This window comes from Vicugna pacos, chromosome X, assembly GCF_048564905.1.
Source record: "Vicugna pacos chromosome X, VicPac4, whole genome shotgun sequence".
NCBI lineage: Eukaryota > Metazoa > Chordata > Mammalia > Artiodactyla > Camelidae > Vicugna > Vicugna pacos.
This window is the reverse complement of record NC_133023.1, coordinates 31423086-31444196: the sequence shown is the minus strand read 5'-3', so window position 1 is coordinate 31444196 and position 21111 is coordinate 31423086. Positions and strand designations below refer to the sequence as shown.

The 21111-nt window shown below is 39.5% G+C and overlaps 1 protein-coding gene across 5 annotated transcripts in view; it reads left to right on the top strand.

Moving 5' to 3' along the window:
- Positions 1 to 21111, top strand: part of MED14 (mediator complex subunit 14) — a 61760-nt gene that overhangs the window by 29318 nt on the left and 11331 nt on the right. For 4 of the 5 annotated variants that reach the window (XM_072956803.1, XM_006211826.4, XM_072956802.1 and 1 more), the window contains exons 14-24: positions 186 to 380; positions 764 to 898; positions 3437 to 3513; positions 8761 to 8921; positions 9013 to 9159; positions 9865 to 9956; positions 10900 to 11052; positions 11267 to 11536; positions 14715 to 14855; positions 16454 to 16565; positions 19311 to 19442. In XM_072956803.1, coding sequence (XP_072812904.1) covers positions 186 to 380; positions 764 to 898; positions 3437 to 3513; positions 8761 to 8921; positions 9013 to 9159; positions 9865 to 9956; positions 10900 to 11052; positions 11267 to 11536; positions 14715 to 14855; positions 16454 to 16565; positions 19311 to 19442 — 1615 coding nt within the window. The remainder of the gene's footprint in view (positions 1 to 185; positions 381 to 763; positions 899 to 3436; positions 3514 to 8760; positions 8922 to 9012; positions 9160 to 9864; positions 9957 to 10899; positions 11053 to 11266; positions 11537 to 14714; positions 14856 to 16453; positions 16566 to 19310; positions 19443 to 21111) is intronic. The other variant, XM_031671288.2, reaches the window with a different exon arrangement.

Below are 21111 nucleotides of genomic sequence, written 5' to 3'. Positions count from 1 at the left end.
ATTTTTTAGAAAACAGATGACATACTTAATTGCAGTGCTTTTTTTGAGATCATGACTGATTTGTCCTTGTTTAAAGGAAAAGTCATTTGCTTTAGATTTAAAATTCTGAGCCCTGCTTGGTATAAGCAGGAAAATATCCAACACTTATTGTATCTGAGTCTCATTTCTGACTTGGGCCTTTTTAGGTTGTGGAGATGTTGGAGGTTCCCAATAAACCCACACAGCTGTCCTACAAGTACTACTTCATGTCTGTGAATGCTGCAGATCGTGAAGACAGCCCTGTCATGGCCCTCCTGCTGCAGCAGTTCAAGGAAAACATCCAGGAATCAGTTTATCGTACAAAATCTGGGAAACAGCCTAGATCCGGTACCAAGCGCAAGGTATGACCACAGATAGAAATGAGCACAAGATTCGTGGATATTAACTTTGCTGTGTTCCTTAACCATTTTTAATATGGGAAAGAAGTTAGGTATGGTTTTTAAGAGTCTGGGCAGCTACAAGGTTTAGGTAACAAATGTCTACATTTTCTTGAAGATGCTTCTCAATTAATAATTATGCACCATTTTCCACAAGGCAGCTTGGTAAATACGTAATATTTACTACTAAATTTCCAGTATTTAGGTTAGTATTTGCTCAGTAAATATTTGTTGACTGAATTAACATCTGTTTTGGTTAACTTTGACTTTTGTTATAGTAGTCCAACTGCCTTAACTAATTACACACATACTTTTTTAACCACTTGTGTTCTTTACTTAAATTCTAGTTCTCTGATGACATGTGTCCAGTTGAACCCAAGAAAACCAAACGATCAGGAGAAATGTGTGCCTTCAATAAAGTTCTAGCTCATTTTGTCGCTATGTGTGATACAAATATGCCATTTGTAGGACTTCGGATGGAGGTAATTTTTTGGAACAATTTTAGGTACTCAAAGAGTAATTTTTTAATTGCCTTGCCAAAGCTACATGGATTCCATTGGGAGAACCAGACGGCTGTGATCTTGTTTATTTTGGGAGGGGTGGGGTTGAAATCACAGCATCTCATAGTATACATGTAAAGCATGACTTAAATTATGTCATCTCTCTGATTCCAAACTGTGGTCTTTATGGAAATGGGAAGTAAATTCTTCCCAGTTAATTCTCAAAAGTTGTCCTTTTTTTTTTTTAACACCTTACTTATGTACCTCTTAGTAGGAGCATTATTTAACACTTTTAGAGTTGGTCAGTTGATAAAGGGGCGATTCGTTTTTCAGTGGGTGAAGCCGAACATATTGCTTATATACTAATGAAATTGGGTTCCTTTCTGAGAAGCAGGTCAGAAAGAATGTTAAATTTTGCTTTATTCCCATGGAAGAACCAGTAGACTTATGCAGAACGAATATCATTTAGGAATACACAGTTGTGATAATCTAGCATGATCCCCAAGCGAGAAAGTAAAGGGAGGTAACAGAACCTGTGTTTTTGTATTTCCAAAAGGGGCTTTGGCCAAGGATTGTCAACCCTTAAAAGTAATGATTTCCCTGTAGTTTAGAGTTATACTTTTTGTAAGACTCCTCCCTTCTGTAAGTTATTGGGAGTGAAAAAGAGACGTGGAAACGTGGACATGGATTATTTCAGTTGAGCTTGGGAAGACTTGTTGAAAATACTTTGATGCTTTAGAACAGGGATCAGCAAACATTTTCTGTAAAGGGCCAGATGGTAAATATTTTAGGCCTTGTGGGTCATATAGGCTCTTATTATAGCTGTTCAGATCTGCTGTTGCAATGTGAACCAGCCATAGTTGATATTTAAACAAATGAATGTGGCTATGTTCCAATAAAACTGTATTTACCAAAACCGGCAATGGCTGAATTTGGCCCATGAGCTGTTGTATGCCAATCCCTGCCTTATAGGGCTTTGGGATCCGGAGGCGGAGGTTAAAGTATGAAATTGTGAGGTGCAACAGCAGCCCAGAAAACCAAGCCCAGAAATAGGCACCTAAAATGGATACTCATGTCCTCAATGTCCTAGCTCCTAGAACTGTGAGCTTGATGGATGACCTCTTGTCTGGGAACTGGCCGTAGCTCCTAAACTGTACAGTGCCCCTGCTTCCTATCCACTTGAGTGTGTTCTTGGGCTTTTTCATCGTGCCATGTAGGTTGATTATGTAAATGCCATTCAGTGATTCCCATGCAGTAGGAAGGGAGGCTGCATGATACCCAGTGACAGTGTAATGCCTTGTTCATTGTCTGCTCTCTTCCCCGCTACCCACAGGCTAGAAATCATAAAAACTTGTGTCTTTGTAGTGCCCACATAGACGCCCATAGACATATGGCCTCTCTGCCCTTCTGCCCGCTTCTCTGTTCCTGTGCACACAGGAGTGCACACATAGGCCATGTTACAGTCAACTCCACTGAACTCAGTCAAGCTCTTAAGAACTTACTTTTTCTCCCCTCAATGAAAAAGACATTTTCTGACTTAAGGTAGTTTATACTGAGATGTGAGTAAACTAAATCTAATCTCACCAGGAATGTTTATGTTTCTGATCCATAGAACAGAGGCATGTTTTTGAGCCCTCCCACACTTTGCTTCCTTTGGAATCTGAACTCCGACTGCCTATTTGGTCAGCAGCTATTTTTCTAAACCGCTGCTTTTCCCAGGTCCAAAGAGCAAGATTCAGTCAAATACTTAGGGCTGCCTTAAATCCTTTCTGGAACAAGGTGGATATAAATAGTCTGTCAGAGAAGACCTGGGAATATCTGCTGAAGGCAGTCGTTTCTTTGCTAGATCAGATGACTTTTGGGCACACCTACATAACCTATAGTTGAACTGACAGAGTCTCAGGCACCATCCTTTTTAACTCATTTTCTGAATCCTCTAATTGGGAGAGATATCTCACTGGGTGAATGCATAAATTGGAAATCTTTTCTTCTTGGATTTCACAGAGGAAATAGTTTGTTAAAAATAAAAATGTATTCCAGAGAAATTATAAACTGAAAAATATTGTTTGTAATTAAAAAATGAGATGTGGCTATGCCTCAAACTTTGTTTTGCACAAACGTAATTGAATCACACAAGAAAACCAGTATTATTTTACAGTTGTATCGTTCGGAACCACCAGAATTGATTCTGGATTACTTTTGGCTTGCTGCAAAAATTAGATCTAATAATCTCCTGAATTTTGAAGATTTGCCACCTATGGAGGTGTTTTTTTCTTCTTTTCATTTTATTGAAGGTGTTTTTTTAACTAGAAGCTCTAGGTCGTCTGAATTTCACTGGACTTTATATAGTTTCCCAGGAAATCAAATGATGGGGGACAGTGCTCATGCCTAATATGTTGTCACTCTGGGACAGAGTGACCCTAGAGCAGATTCCTCGAGAATAGAGATAGTAGTATTGAGAAAAGGTAGTTTCCTTTGTAAAGCTGGTGGTCTGATACAACTGTGCTTTTCTCTTTCCAGTTGTCCAATCTGGAGATTCCACATCAAGGAGTACAAATGGAAGGTGATGGCTTTAGCCACGCAATTCGCTTATTGAAGTAAGTCCCTGTCATGTGTCTCATTTGGTACCATACGCTGCAGCCACACTGTAGTGCTGCTCCTCTCCTTCTGTGAGTCAGTATAAGGCAGAGTTCAGAACCTATGGATGTCACAGATTTCTGCATAGAATTACTACTGTCTGTGGGAGGATTCTCTCTCACCTGCCGGATGGAGCTCCAGCACCACTTGGTATTTTAGGATGTCTTTCTTCTGGCTTTCTTTCATTCATTCAACAGATGTTTACTGAGTGTGAATATGTGTACGGCTTGAATTCTGATAGGGCCCTTCAGGATGCTGTGGGTTCACATTGCAGGGGGATCTGGGCTAGTTTGAAAGTCAGGAGTGGTATCCCCAGGGAAATACTAGTTGTACATAAGCCAAAGTAGAGGTGAGAATTACCAAGCAGAGGAAAGGGAGCTAGGGTGGGAGTGGGTGCCCCTAACTGGAAGGGATAACTGCTAAAAGGAAGGTTTAGAGGTAAGAGAAACCTCAGCATCCTGGCACTAAAAGCAGTTGGGCATGGCTGGAGTTGGGAGAGATGAGCCTGGAGATGTAGCAGGACTGGGTCAGATCCTGTAGGACTTTTATAAGCGTCCTTAAGGAATCTAGACTTTATCCTAATGGCAGTAAGAAGCCCTCAGATGATTATAAGCAGAAACTGACACCATTAGATAGGTGTTTTTGAAAATTCATGGATAGCAGTGTGGAGAATAAATTGGAGGGGAACAAGACTGAAGCAGCAAAACCAGTTGCTGAAATGGTTCACATCAGAGTTGTTGGTAGCATGGACCAGGGAAGGTTCCATAAGGACTTAGGGGATGAAGTCTGCAAGGGTTGGTAATTAGATTGATATTAAAGATGAGAAAAAAGAGAAGGCGGCAAAGATGACTTAGTTTTATCTTGGGCAAGTGATGGATGATTGTGGTGTTTGCTGAAATAAGTGACTGAAGATGTGAGTCGGAAGGGGCTTTGCCAAGTTTGAGGTGCCTAGGCATCCCTTTGGGCAGGCAGGGATGTGTCTCAAGTTCAGATGACAGGTCTGGACAGGAGAAGTTGATGAGTCATTACCAAGGTAAAAGTAATTGAGCTGGGATAGTAACTTAGATCACCAGGAAAGAGTACACAGAGGGAGATGAGCAGAGGGCTTGGTTCTGAAAGGGTAGAGGACAGGGGGCCAAAGGATGCTTAGTGGGAAAACTAACGCAGTGTATGTGCTTTATAAGGTGACCAGGATGGACTTGCAAAGCTAGAATGCCATTTAAGAGATCAACCTTTTTGGTGCAGAAAGCAGTTTCCTTCCTTCCTTCCTTCCTTCCTTCCTTCCTCCCTCCCTCCCTCCCTCCCTCCCTCCCTCCCTTCCTTCCTTCCTTCATTCCTTCCTTCCTTCCTTCCTTCCTTCCTTTTGCTTAATAATGTAAATCATAGAAGCAGTTTTTATTTATTGAATTCCTCTGTCTGCCAAGACATGGCAGCTCTGCGGTTTGAGCCAGTGGGGCTTTAATTTTTGTTACTTGGGAATCAGTTTGTCCCGTGGAAGATAGGAAGAGCCAGCAGATAATGTACACTCCCCCTGTGTGTCCTGGTGCTCACTTTAGATAAAGAGTTGAAGAACTGGAATAGCTTCCCTGCCCGGCTGTCTTAACGTGTGTCTACAAAAAGTCTTCCAGTGAGGGAGCTGGTCTTAGACTAAAATCAAAAGGAAAATGTAATACTTTTAATTTCTTTGCCTTTGGTTTTGAATTACTTCTGCCTAAAATACAGGGGTTTTTGTCTTTTTACTCTTCTTGATGACTGCAGATAAGTAGATGATGATAATATTTGTGTTCTATTCTTTTAGTTATATTTTTCACATTTTGCAAGAATCTTAAAATATCTTGCTCTCAGCATCTTTACGAAAGAAATTTTAGTCCCCTTCTTGAAGTCAAGAGAACTCGTAATAGTCCTTATCTAGGAAGGATACATTTCATATTTTTTAGCTTCATTTTATACTTTTTCAAAAAGTCTTTACTATATCCAGCTATTTTCTTTATTTAAAACTTAAAAAGAAAATATATAGAAATAGATAAATTAAAGATATGTTTGTCTGGTACATGCTGTCCCATTATTGGGGATATTTTCTTCATAGAAATAAGGAAAAAATAATAAATGTTTAAATATGATTTTATTAAATTAAAATCTGGTATAGATCTAATTAGTATGTAATTGCTCTCATACACTTAATCTTCAGAAACTTACCTCTTAAGCTTTTCGTCCTAGATATATTCATATTAAATAGGGGTATGAGTTGATATTTAAAGCTTTAAAATTGAGCACATCTTTCTCCTCTTTGCTAAAAATATGTTCTTGTTCAACGTACCTCCTTGAAAATCTGTTGAGCAGGCCTCCTTGCTGTATCTCTGAAAATATCATGGTAAGCACCTTAGACTGCTGTGGTCCGTGGACCTGTTGCCTTGTGCAGGCTCAGGGGAGCCTTGATAGCCTTGACCCCACAGCACAAATGACACGGTCTCAAGAGCAGCATGCTCACAGTGCCCGGAGAGCAAACTCTCCACCCTCTCCTGGACTAACATTACAGGAATGAGCAGTGCTGCCGCTCCTCTAGCCACGCCCACAGTGTTTTTTTATCTTGTCCGTTGTGTTTCTTTGCCTCTTGTAGCTTATGCAAATTACACACAGGCACAGCTCTTTTTTTCTGGGTTGTGTGACTCGGCTTGTGTCAGTTGTGCGACTCTGTCCCTCTGCATAGGCACGTGCAGCCTATATACAACCCGCTCCACTTTCCTTGTAGGCGCAGTTGCACTGCTTTTACTAGCACTTTCAGTGATGCTCCTCCCCACTTTTGCCCCACAGGGACATAATGTGGTTGCTGATGTTTGTAAAATCCCTCAGAACGAAACTGACACACAGCACATGATGGCCGAGAAGGAGCAGTGCTGACACATATCTGCCCTAAAAGAGCAAAGCCTAGTTCCTAAATTTGTTCAATACTCAGAATTACAGGAGAAAAAACAGTCAGGAGTAGGTGTTTAGATGGAAAAACTTTTTTGAATGGGTAGAAATTTTCAGATTCAGTAAATCCATTGTCCAGGAAACGTCTTCATTGGTTCTTAATTTTTGGTGAATATAAAAGTATTTTGCAGTATTTTGAATTTATAACAATTTTGTCAGCTTTCCTTTTGGGGAAGCTGTTTTTCTTTTCCTCCTCACATGATCATACTAGGAGGTTTAAAGTTACTGTTATTTTTATTCTCTTTGTTACATGTATAACCTTAAAAGCAAGTAAATATTTTACAGGTTCCTTGAAATAAAGCCAGTTATATCTGTATGACAGATTACAAAAATGACAGAGAATACATTTTCAGGGTCATGTTGTCCTTGAGAACATAAATTGGAAGGAGTCTTCCTCCTACCTTAGTTCCCACTTGAAAACATGCTGACTTCTGTGTGTTCATTTTCTAACCAAATGAATTTCATGAAACACCTATTTTACATGAGAAGAAGATAATGTATTGCATTTCTCTTTTCAAAATGAAGATTTAAAAATCTGAGTTGGCTGCTTTCTAACTCCCATGGGGGTTAGGGTTACGTTTTGAGGGGTAAGGGCAAGCAAAAGTCCTCATTATACCTACGAAGTTGAAAACATACGTGCAATGTATGCAATTTCTATAGTAACTACCCCAAGTAACATTGGACAGAATCTTTCTGGTAGTGAGTGATAACAAGTATGTAGTATGAAAGATTAACTTTTGAAAAAAACTTTTAAGATGAGCTGTGGTAGAATTTTTAATTAATAGAGAAAATTTTAGCACTGCATTAATTCTGTTTTTATGCAACCTGTATAGCTTTCCTCCCACTTCTACAGATTTTATTTTTTACTACATGCAATCTTTGTCTCTTTTTCACTCTCTTAAATTGTTTATTCTAGGTCGGCGGTTTTGAACCTCAGGGCAGTTTTCCCCGCCAGGGAACATTTAGCAATGTTTGGAGACATTTTTCGTTATCATTAACTGAGAAGAGGGGCTGGGAGGTGCTACTGGCATCTGGTAGATAGAGGCCAGGGCTGCACAGGACAGCCCCTGCAACAAAGAATTATCCAACTATACTTCAATTAACAACAACAGAAAAGGATTATCCAGCCCAGAATGTCAATATTGCCAACATTGAGAAACGCTGTTCTGGGTGTTGTATTCCGAATAAGAAGCCTAAACCAAAATTCCGTATTTCTAGTTCTGTTTATTGTTTTTTTTGCCTTAGATTTTGATAATCATTATACCAAGTATGAGAATTAACCCACCTTCCCCATGAGTTAAAGGATAATGTGTAATTAAATAATATATTATCTCATTGTTTCATCTGTTACTGAAAAAAAAAAGCTAAAATATATTCCCCCATAATGTTTTATGACAAATTAAGATAGTTCCTAAAGCTGAAAGAAGAAAACAGTTGGGTATTTTAAGACACCAAAGCTAATACATTCCTCTTATACATGTGGTATATATAAGTGACAATGTCTGTGTTAAATGAGTTGATACATGTAAAGCTCCATCACAATGAGTTACCTGTACAGAGGAGGAGGGGAAGGCAGGGGCGGATAATGAACCTGAAATTTTGTTACTGTAGTCAGTGATCAAGACTTGGTTTTACTGCAAGGAGAAACTTAACATATGAATACCTGCTGTATCAGCCACGATAAGCACTTTACATATGTATGTTTTGTCATGTTTTACAATCAGTGACCCATTAGGTAATTATTTATCTCCATTTTATAGTTGGGAAACTGAAATTCCGAGAGGTTAAATGTGGCTGAGTCAGAATTAGAATGCATGTCCCTGACCATCCAAAGCCCCTGTTCTTTCCACTGTATCATCCTGTCTTCAGAGTGATTTTACAAGTATTTTGTTCCCCTTAGCTTTTCCTTCAGGATGTGCTGGGTAGATTTCATAGAAAGCCAGTATCTTTGATTTTCATTCCGAAGAATTTTGGTCTTCTCTAACAACAAGATTAAGGATGAAGGCAAATCGCTTTGTTAAAATGAGTGTCCTAATCCATGTTGTTATGAATGGGAGTGAGTTAAATGCTATTAATTGCTGTGAATTCTATGAATTGCTTCCTTCTCTTGCAGAAGGTGCCCAGTAGTGGAGCTTGAACCAAAGTTCTAATATGATACCCTGCCTGTCATTGTGTAAATTGTGTTTTTGTCTTTCTATGATATGAAGTCCACTTCATATGCTATCTTTCATCACCAGAATTCCTCCCTGTAAGGGAGTAACTGAGGAAACCCAAAAGGCTCTGGACCGCTCTCTGCTCGATTGCACTTTCCGATTACAAGGTAGAAATAACCGCACATGGGTGGCAGAGTTAGTGTTTGCAAATTGTCCACTTAATGGCACTTCTACCAGGGAGCAAGGTAAGATCCTTCACACACTTTGTCTTTGCATATTTCTGGATTTTTTTCTTTCAGTATTGATTACTGTTAATCTTCTCATTTAATCCTGTAGGACCATCCCGGCATGTTTATCTGACATATGAAAACCTGTTGTCTGAACCCGTTGGTGGTAGAAAAGTGGTTGAAATGTTCCTTAATGACTGGAATAGCATTGCACGATTATATGAGTGTGTGTTGGAATTTGCACGTTCTCTACCAGGTACAAGTGATAATTTTCCTTTTTGGGGGGAAAAAGGCATCCCCCCCACACCCCAACACCTTTTTTAACTGAAGAATTAAAACATGCACATTGTAAAAAAATAAAAATTAAGAATTCATAAGTATATCTAATGAAAAGTAAGTTTCCCTTTCAGCTCAGACTTAAGTTTCCTTCCCCACGAGACAACCACTGTTAGGTTTCTTATGCATTCAGCAATGTTCACACACAGGTGTGCCAGGTTATAGTACTAGTACTTATGGAGGGTTTACTATGCGCCATACCAATATAGTAAATAGTTTACTGGCATTAACCCATTCAGTCCTCACAATCACCCTATGAGGTCGGTAATTTATTATTCCTCATTTTACAAATGAAGAAAAACAAATCATAGAGACAAAAGAAGCTTGCTGAGGTTTACGTAGCTCATGAAGGACATTGGAAGGGAATTGGAACTCCCTAATAACCCCTGTGCTATACTGCTTCAGGGCATCTCCACCCCTGCCCTTTTGTAGGAATGGAAATGGAAGCCTACTATCTGTTTATGCTGTGCTGTCTTTTTTGCTTCCTTCTTTTTTTTTAAATTAAGATATATAGAGACTTTTCTATCTAGGCATATAATATTACCAAGATGCCCTCTTTTTAAATATATATTTTTAAATTTTTCATGCATAATCTTAAATTCCTTCTTGTTTTCTTCCTGTTTAGACATACCCACACATCTAAACATTTTCTCAGAAGTTCGTGTTTATAATTACCGAAAGCTTATCTTGTGTTATGGAACCACCAAGGGAAGCTCAGTAAGTCTGTGAATTAATTAAAACTGAAGTTCCTCTCATACATTTTTTTTAAAAAATAAGAATTCAAAAATCGTGAAAACTTTCTTGAAATAATTGAGGGCTCAAGTAAAAATTAAGGATAAAATGGTAATTTTTAAATATTTTATTGATATAAATATAGTATGCTATGATGCTTATTAACTCTTTAAAATTGAAAACAAAAATTCTACCCTCTTTGGTGTATGTATTCTTGAAGAGTTTTGGACAAGGTAATGTGCTTTTGGTGTCTGTATTTTTTTCCTTCACTGATTTCAAATCTGCTTAGCAGAGTGATTATTATAATGAAGATTATGTATCAATGGTCTTGAACAATATGGTATGTCTGCTTTTAGTCACAGGATTATTAACGTTGTTTGATCCTATCTTAATCTTGAAGGTATTCCCCATAATCTATAGTTCCTTATTTTTTTCCCCACTTCACATGTAAAGTCCTAGAAATTTAATATGTAAATTCAGCCAGCTGGCTTTTTTCTGGACTCTTCCACATAAAGTAATACCTGAAATTACTTGAGTGTTTTAAAATCTGTTAACTGAAGGTGGCGTCTGTGTTGGGCTCACTTCTTTTCCCTCTGTGATGGTGCTCACCTAAAGAGGGTGACTCTTCCTCAGTTCAAGAGAAAATTGAAAAACAAGAAACTGATGATTTTAGTCAAATTTGTTTTTCTTTAGCACCTTCTCTTTCTGTTTTATTTAGTAGAAGTGGGCTGTCTAATACACACATGCTCAGCGAATATACTGGTCAGTAGTGACAGCACGTCTAGAGTTTAGAGTCTTATGAGTTGCTTTCAAAAAAGACTTCATTTAGATCTTTGGCATTTTGCCTTACTGTTTAAACATGATTTTTTCCTTCTGCTTGAATCTTTTCCTTTCTCATTTTCTGCAACGTGTAATCTCTTTGATTTAGATTAGTATCCAGTGGAATTCCATACATCAGAAATTTCACATTTCTTTGGGAACTGTTGGTCCAAACTCAGGATGCAGTAACTGTCACAATACCATTCTCCATCAGCTTCAAGAAATGTTCAATAAAACACCAAATGTGGTTCAGTTATTACAGGTAATTAAGTTTGTTTTACGTTTAAAAATAAGATTGAATGTCTGACGTAAAACTCCTCAAAAAATCATGTGGCCTTAACTTGTCTTCAGTGACAGAAGATTTTATGAAGAATGCCAGAAGGACACTCTAATTTGTGGTGATTATACCTTGAAAATTCTGAGATTTTAGCATTTGCACAGAAATTGGCTGCTGATACTGCGTTTGTTCCTTGTAGGTATTGTTTGATACTCAGGCTCCATTGAATGCCATCAACAAGCTGCCCACTGTGCCGATGTTGGGCTTGACCCAGAGAACCAACACTGCCTACCAGTGCTTCTCCATCCTGCCGCAGTCGTCCACCCACATCAGACTGGCCTTCAGGAACATGTACTGCATTGACATATACTGCCGGAGCCGGGGCGTTGTGGCCATCCGGGACGGGGCCTATAGTCTTTTTGATAACAGCAAGTTAGTTGAAGGTTTTTATCCTGCACCAGGACTCAAGGTAACAGACTTTAGTGTTATAGCATTCGTAAACATAAATATGATCTTGAGAACAGTTCCTTTGAGGGGGAAATAATGGGGGGAAAGCAGCAAATTCCTGTTTAAATGTAATGAGTAGCCGTGTTATTTCATCATCTCTGCAACTTCATTTTGAAGGAGTTGGAAGTCCTAATAAAGTGCTGTGCCGATATGTATGAGATGAAAAAATGTCCTTTCTTTTATTTCCTTACCACATAAATGGATAAGGTGGAAGATACTGAAGGGAGTGCTATTTGCTATTGGGAGTTTCAAGGAACTTTAAAAGTAGTCTTTATCACTAAATATTGAGAAGATCTGATCATTAGTTCAACTATAATACTTTTTTAAAATGTAGGGTCCTGGGTCACAAGCCCTGGAGATTTTGGTGTGATAGCTCAATTATATGTTATTACAGTTTAGAGTCAAATAGTTCCAAAAGGCTTGTTTGGAAAATTAGTTCTACCCTTGCCCTTTTTCTGCTCTGTTTTCAACCCTTACATCGCTCATTCTCTTGGTATTTACATCCTTACCTCTAAATAGCTAGCTTTCATTGCTGTTTGTTGGACTTCTTAGTTGAGGGCATTATCTGCTTCTCACAATGGAAGATGGGGACTTAATTCTTTTTAAATTCTCTCTTATATGCCCCCTCCCCTTTCCAGGCCGCTCTCAGTACAGATGCCTTCTCCCTTTCCTGCATCCTCGCAGTATGGTTAGGTAGCCATTGTGATGAGATAATTTTTCAGTGTTCACATTATCATGAATATATAATACTATTCTACCAAGCTTCCTGTAATTACTTTTCGTGTCTTGCTCAACATTTTATTTTCCTGGGAATTACTAACTTTTTTTTTCCTTAGCTCTCTCTATACTTACCAGTAACTCAGCCTTAAAGTCTCTCCCATATATGTAACTCTCCCCTCAGTATGTTCATGTATCAGACACCTTACCAGTTTCATCTTGAAGAAATCTCTTCCACCGTCCTCCAGACCTTTTGCCCAGTTTTAGTGTAGAAGTCTGCAGAAGAATGGTGTTGTGTGCCCTGTGGCTTGGGCCCCACGTCTTGTTCTTGGTTCACTTGTTGTTTTGGTGGAATACTTTCTACGTAGCTTCCTGGGAGAAGGTACGTGGGAGGTTAATTTGAGACCTTGTATGTCTGAAAGCGTCTTTAGTTTACCCTCATCTAATTGAGATAGCGGCTAGGTGTAGAATTCTAGGTTGCAATCATTGTAAGAATTTTGAAGGCATTGATTGCTTCATCGTCCTCTAGCTTCATTGTGACCATTGAGACATTCAGTCCTGTTCCTGTTCTTGAACCTTATGTGACTAAGTGGACTCTTTCAGTCTGGAAGCTTACATCCTTTCGCTCTGGGAAATTTCCTTGCATTGTTCTCTAGTCTTCCCCTTTGCATTCTCTGTTAGCTCTTTTTGGTACCCCTACTATTCTGATGTTGGTTATCCTGGACTTATCCTCTAATTTTCTTATCTTTTCTGTTTTTTATTTCTTTGTTTCTGGGAGATTTCCTCATCTTTTTCCTTCCAGTCCTTCTATTTTTCATTTCCATCAAGTTTTGGGGTTTTTTGCGGGGGGGGTGCCATCTTAAAAAAAATTCTGAGAGCATTTTTGTTTCTGAATGTTCATTTTATGACATCATATTCTATATGGCTGCATTATCTTCTCTTAACCTCTTTTCTTCCTACATAATCTCTATTTCATCCACCTTTTTTTGTTTTCATCTCTTTCATATTAGTATTTTTCTTCATATATTAAGTGTTTCTTAACTCTGCTTTTGTTGAAAAGTGAGACTTGTTGTGCTCTTCACTGCAGGATGATCTGCTTGGGCCATTTCATTGGGTAACTCCCAATGTCAGTACCTTTAGGTCTTTCTGTTGGGCTGGTGTGAGTGCCCAGAGAAGAGTATCAAGACTGCATAGATACTGTGCATCATCTGGCTCCCAGTTTTGGGCCAGTTACATAAGAGAAGGAAACTCAGCATTCAGAATGTAAATTTTAATCTTTATTTTTACTATGGTACCCCTTATCTCAACAGATTTCTAGAATCCCCCAAATCAGAGACCCTCCACCAAGGTGGTAGTGGTCAGCCTAACTCAGTGGGAGTGACAGAGGCTCTGGGAGGGTTTCACTGTCTCTTCAAGAGACTTTCACTTGGTCCTTCTGCTTTTAGTCTCACTTTCATCCCCATTTCCAGAGGTATCTGGTGCTGCCAGTTTCTATGTATCTTGGGGATCTGGACGGAAATAGCTTTGCTTCTTGGCTTTCCCCACTGCTTGCTTAGGATACAGTGTCCTCACAGCAGATAGTTTACCACTCAGCCATCTGCTCTGCAGCCTCTCAGAATTTCTTGCTATTTTCCTCTTCTATTCTTTTTGTCTTTGTGGCTTATTGCCTAAAGAAAATTTTTTAGGACTTTCAGTGGGGTGTTGGGAGAGGATGAAATGTGTGTTGTGTAGCTATCATCTTTAATTGGAAGTCAGACCTTTAAAAGCTTTTTAGTAATTCTGATAAGCTTATAATCTATATTTTTTAAGATTTGGAGAGTGGAGTATATTAAAACAAAGAGAATCTGCTTGAGCACAAATTCTGGTCGTCTTGCTTAATTTTTGATAACATACACTGTAAAACAAGACTTGTCCCACTCTTGATGGTTTAAGATTAAGTCACGTAAAAAGGGAAAAGATAGCTTAGTTCCTTTATTCAGTTTTCCTCTTTCCTATTTTCTGGCTTAAAAAGTGAGCACTCTGACTGAATAGGAAATTTTCCAAGTCACTGAAGTTACTTTTATGCCTACCATGCAACTCTTTATTCTTTTCCCCATTTCTGATTCAGAAATTAATAAGAAAATATTTTGACCTGGCATTGAAAGGTGCCAGGGTGTACTTCTTTCTTCAACTTTCTGCTCACATAATACATTTTAACTTAGATGTTGTTTTTATTGTTGTAGTTAACCATTTTCCTCAATTTCCCCCCTTCCTTCAAAATGATCACTGTCTCTTCTAGGTTAACCTAACAATAGTGACCATCTGTCAAACTTACATTTCAGAGATGGACATATGTTTGTTTCTGTTAACATATTCTAAATAATAAAGAATATCTGACTAAAGTTAGGTAAAATAATCTAAATTTTACCTTTTTATATCCACAGACATTCCTGAATATGTTTGTTGACAGCAATCAGGATGCTCGGAGAAGGTCTGTAAATGAGGACGATAATCCCCCTTCTCCCATTGGAGGAGATATGATGGATTCTTTAATCTCACAGCTCCAGCCACCACCCCAGCAACAGGTGATGTCTAGCTGAAATTCCAAACAGTATCACATTTGTGTAACTTAACAGGTTCTACAGATGTCTGGGATTCTTTGTTGAAAGGCAAGGAGATCCTTGGTGGGTCCAAGGTGCCCAAGGAATCCATATGAAGAAATAGTGGCAGAGGGAGATGAGGAGGAGGCTTCCAGTGATGGGAAATGAAAAGTACCAAAAGTAGCATTAACCTCAGACTCGTGCACTTAAAATATTGTCACGTGATCATCCACGTGGTCACAGAAGAGGATGTCTAAATGTGTTTATGTCTAAACACAGAAAAGGTGAACAGCGTCATCTGGCATCACAGAAATACACATTAAAATCACAGTGAGATAATAGCCCATACCCACAAAAATGGCTTTAAGAAAAAAAATTGATAATCCTTGCCAACATTTGGTATTAGGACCAACTGAAACTCTCCCTTACTATTGTGAGGTTCGTAAAATGGTACAGCTGCCTTGCAGTGGTGCTTAGCAGTATTCTAGGGTGTTGAAGCTGAACATTATGCATGACTCTGAGTTCACAGTTCTACCTTAGGTATATACACAACAGAGATGCAGCCAAAAAAACACAAGAATGTTCATAGCAACATTATCCAAAAAATGTAAACAACCCAAATATCCAGCAGCAGTAAAATGACTGAGTAAATTGGGGTATATTCATACAGTAGAATACTTCACAGAAAAGAAAAAATAAACTATTGCTACATGCAACAACATGATGGATTTCACTGACATAACGTTGAACAAAAGAAGCCAGACACTAATGAGTACATCCAGTATTTATGTGAGAAACAAAAACAGGCAAAACCAAGCTTGAGTGATGGAAGTCAGAGTATTGCTTACCTTCAGGGGGACGATAAAGACTTGGAAGGTGGATGAGGGAGGCGTCTGGGGTTCTGGTAACGTCCTTCAGCATATTGATCTGTGTGGCAGTTACATTGTTAAAAAGAGGCATCAGACTATACATTTAAAATTTGTGTACTTCACTATATGTGATTCATACCTCAACTTTAAAAAGTAGACTGGGAAGGATTACATTGTGCTTGGATTTTCATTACTGGAGATGAAGGTAAAGGTGAGTAGAGGTCAGGTTAAACTACCGTATTTCACTGACTAAAACTCCACCAAGTGTAAGGCACACTGGTGTTATGTACTGCCCCAAACAACACTGTCGGTTAAACTGTGACGTGCCATGAATTGGAAGACACATCCTGATTTCAGAAATGTTAAAATATGGGAGAAAATTATCTTAGAATCAATGAAATGGTAGGTAAATAATATAAATAAGTCAGTGATATGGTAGATAAAATGAGCAAAAGACATCTTGAAGGATATAAGCAATGGGACCGCAGGGTCAGGAATGAGAATGTTGCTACTTTTAAAACATCTTAAAAGTCAGAGTTTTTAGAAACTTGCATTATTGATAATGTGTTTTGGGCATTTTCGTACCTCTCATTTCCTGTTTGGTAACCAGTGACATGTATAAATGTTAACACTGTAGCTCTTTATTGGGGAAAGCCACACTCCCATACTCTATGTGGTTGGCCATTTTACCAACATGTATTTTCTTCTTTTCAGCCATTTCCAAAGCAGCCAGGGTCATCCGGCGCTTACCCTCTTACTTCACCCCCTACATCTTACCACAGCACAGTTAACCAGTCTCCCTCTATGATGCACACACAGTCTCCAGGTAAGATATGACTTACTCCCTTGTCTTGTTCAACTTCCAGATCCAAAATAGACACACACACACACTGAGCAGCACTATACATGTAGCCTTAGATGTCAGAGAGAACTCCTTTGCTTGTCTGTGGCTGGATATTTACTGTTCATTCATTATGGCAGGGTTGTGAAATCTGTGTTCATGATTCAGGAGCACTTGAAAAGGTTTCAGTCAAGTGGAGGTGTTGTCACCCAGAGCCAGACTCATGGCACTGCTCTAAGATAGTCACAACACGATCTATGTCAGAGGTGGACACTCTAGGGCCTGTGCGCCAAGTCCTGCCCACAACCCGATTCTGTAAAGTTTCATTGGAACACAGCCACACCCATTTATATAGTGTCTGTGGCTGCTTTCCCACTGCAACAACCCCTAACAGAAAAGCTGCCTTACAGGAAGAAGTTTGCGGAAAGCCCGGTATATGTGAACGGTGCCCCACCCTCAGAGTCAGCCAGTGCACATACAGCCTGCGTGTCCAAACAAAATGGCCGTGTTGGTGGCCCCATGAAGGGCGCTGTAAAAATTGCTGGAGAATGCCAGATTTTTACTTTTAACTGAACACTAAATTCATTGGTATGTCTTAAGCACTTGCTCTGTGTCTAATGGCACACGGTGCTGGGAATTCAGCAGCAAGCCTGATAGCAACCTGCTTGGAGGGCAGGTGTCAGATTTCTGGGGTAGGTGATCCCTTCCCTGCTCATAGGAGATGTTTGGACCCCAGGAGAAGACGTGCAAGTCACTGTCATGTCACTGAAGGTCATCAAAGCCCGAGTGGGTGGGTGAACTCAGTCCCCATGGCGCGCCAGCAGTAGACGGTGTGGGAGCCTGAGAAGGGGCATTGGGGGAAGCACGGAGGAAAATGGGGGAAGCAGCGTCCCAGAACCTGACGGGAGGGGGTTTCTTGGATGTGAGATGAGACTGGCTTTGCATACAAGGAAGGAGAGATGATTATTTTGAAATAATTACAGTAGCAGATAGGTATGTAGTGCCTACTGTGTGCCAAACCCTGCTCTAAGCACTTTACCCATTTAATCCCCCCCAGCAAACCCGTGGCATAGGTCCTATTATTATCCCCGTTTTACAGAGGAAACCTGAGGCATGGAGAAGTTAAGTCACTTGTCCAGATCACACAGCTAAATATGTAAATATATTACTTAAAGGTAATTAAGTTGATTAACATATTTATTGAATTAAATATGTTAATATCGAATTCATATTATATTGAATTAATATTGCATTAGGTATTAAATATACAAAATTCTCTTAAAATACAAATACAAAAATACAAAATTAAAAATATAAAATTCTCTTTAGTAGTAGAAAATTTGAAAGCTGCTGATACTGAGGATAGTTAGGGTAATGTAGCAAGGATTTTAACGTTGCATTCATAGTTTTGGTAGCCATAGTCTCCCACTTCATAACCCTAAAATACTAGTCTTGTGGCTAAATACCAGCTTTAAGCTCACGTCTCCCAGTTTTTTAATATCTCCATCTAGGCCTCTCCCCCGAACTCGAGTCCTGTATTTTCCAGCTCTCTGTCCAGCATTTCCATGTGGATGCCTAGTCAGCCTCTGAAACTCAAGCACGGCTGAAACTAAACTCCTAACACCTCCCAACCCACCCTGTGCTGCTCCTCGCACAGACCCCCCCCCCTTTCCAGCAAGTGGCAGCTTCTTCCTTCCTGCTACTTGGGCCAGAGCTGTAGGAGTCGTGTTGGACTTCTCTTCTCTCACACCCACAGTCAGTCAGTTACCAAATTTGTTGTCAGTTCCATCTTCAGAATTTATCCAGAATCTAACCACTTTTCACCTTCTCTGCCTTCACCCTTGCCTGAGTCAGTCTCTGACCTGGGTAATTGCAGTTGCCTCTAACTGGTTTCCCCGCTCCTGCCCCCTGTCCTTTAGTCTGTGTTTCAACAGCAGCTAGAGTGGTCCTTCTGGAACAGTCGTTCATGGTTCTGCTGCTCCAAACTCTGCAATGGTTTCCCACCTCATTCCGGGTAAACCCTAAGTCCTTAGAGTGGCCTCCAAGTCCCTGTGTGATCTGGGACCCTCCTCCCACCTCTCTGACCTAATCTTCCCTTCCCTGTCTCCCCCTTTGCTCATGCTGTTCCAGCCACACTGGCCTCCCCCTGCTCTTCGGTTTGCCTTCGATATCGTATTCCCTGGATATCCCCTTGCCTTATCCTCACTCCATGTCTCAGCGCACACAGCCCTTCTTAGAGAGGTCTCTGGCTGTTCTATATAGAACAGCACCCACCTCCTCCGCTACACGATAAAGCCCTCTTACCTTGCCCTGGTTTTATCCACAGCACTTCTCACAGCCTGACATGTATTTGTCTTTCTCATTCTTCTAGAAGTAAGCTCCAGGAGGGCAAACATTTTTGTCTCTTCTTAACTACTGTGTCCCCAGTGCCTACAACAATGCTTGGCATGAAATGGATGTTCATGCCTACTTGTTGAATGAGTAAATAAAAAAGTATACTAGATATTTTTTTTAAAAAAAGTCAGTCAATGTAAGAGCTAGAATTCGGGCCCCCATGGACTCGATCTCTCTCTTTTTCAATAATGACATGGTTCCAGTTTTTCTTTGTGCTGCTTTTGGGAGCTTTACTACTTGTTTCGTTAGTCTGTAGAGAGAGTCTTAACTTGGGGCCCTTAGACAGGACATAGTATGTGTCCTGCAAGATCATCTATAATTATTTTCCTTTATTAGGAAATCTGCATGCCGCCAGCTCCCCCAGTGGGGCTTTGAGAGCCCCATCACCAGCATCATTTGTTCCAACTCCTCCCCCATCCTCGCATGGAATCTCAATAGGACCAGGGGCCAGTTTTGCTAGTCCACATGGTGAGTCCATACACGGAAATCGCTAGAGCATAAGAGTTTAATGTGAAAATAATTTTTGTTAAGTAAATTTTCTTACTGCGAAATTAGCACTTGTGTATTGGGGAAATAGCAAAAGAAAATACATTTTTCCTAATCGTACCACAAGAGATCTACCAGTTAGTCTGCCTGCTTCGGACTGTCTCTCCCCACCTCGCTCGGCCTGTCACGCACCCTCTGCTTCCTTGCCTGCCCTGATCTCTGTGGCTCTGGCTTGCTCCCTCCCCATCTTCTTGTCTCCCCTCTCAAACACTGCCACCCCTGCTCCCCCCACCCCCTGAAAATTGGGACCCTACCAAATGTATTGTTTTGAGACTTGAATTTTTAAACTTTTTAACTCAAAAGTTCAATTTTGAATTGGTTCAAATAGATCAAGAATAGAAGAGGGATCCCGTGAAGTGTTTCCTATCTGGTCCACCGACCACCTAGTTCCTCTTCCCAGAGGCACTTAGTGCTGTTAATTTCTCATGCATTCTTGCAGAGATGTTTTAAGCGGAGTGTTCTCCCCTCCTCTTTTACACACATGGCAGCAGGCTGCACACCGTGTTCGGTGCCTTGCTTCTGTCACTTAGCTGTATCAGGAATACCATGCCAAATCCGAACAGAAAGAGCTTCTTAAGGTTTTACAGCTGTGTGGCGTCTGTGATTTTACTCTTCACTGTTAATATTTGCAGGAACATTTCTGTCAGTAAAAACTCTACATCATCATACTAAAGGGCTTCATAGTATTCCCTTGTCTGGGCATACTGTGATTTAACTGATTTAATACATTTAGAATGTTTCTGTTTTTTCACAACTAAAAATGGTGTCTTCTCTGCTCACATGATTATTTTCTTAGGTAAGTTCCTAGAAGTGGAATTGCTGTCTCAAAGGGTTTGAGAAATTCTAAAGCTTTTGAAACATATTGCAAATTGCTCACCTGAAAGGCTGTACCAATTTCCTCTAGTATCGTACAAGAATGTCTGTTTTCCTCCATCATTGTCAACACGGGGTATTGTGATTTTTAAAAATCTTGGTCATTTTGATAGGTAAAAAATGGCATCTTACTGTTTGATGTGTGTTTTTTTGATTATTAGTGAAGTTGAACTTTTTTTATGTTCATTGGTCTTTTGTGTTTCTTATTTTATGCCTGCCAGTTTGTATCTTTTGCCTATATTCTTGTGTTTTTTCTTACTGATTTGTAAGTTTTCTAAACAAGGACCATTTACTCCCTGATATATGGTAGAAGTATTTTCTCAGTTTGTCATTTGGTTACAAAGGGGTGTAAATATGTCAAAGGTATCTACAGGATGAAATTTAAATATCAGATTGTTCAGGAAGTCACTGCTTTCAAAACTTGAATTTTGGTTCATTTCTTAGTCACTGTACCATTTACTAAATAAAGAAAATGGAAATTTTCCCTCTCGTCAGCCTTCTCTGAGTAGAATAAAAAAATAATTAGTCATGGTTAGTTTAAATATATAAGATGTCTGCCCTTAAAGAAGCTTTGAGTTTTTTTGCTTAATATTTTCAAACATACAGTGTTACATAGTGTAAAGTAAATTGTTACATATTATACATCTTGAAGTTTGTGTGACGGTAAATTGTATCCTTTCTCAGTCTTTTATCTTCCTAATTTTTGTATCATGTTAAA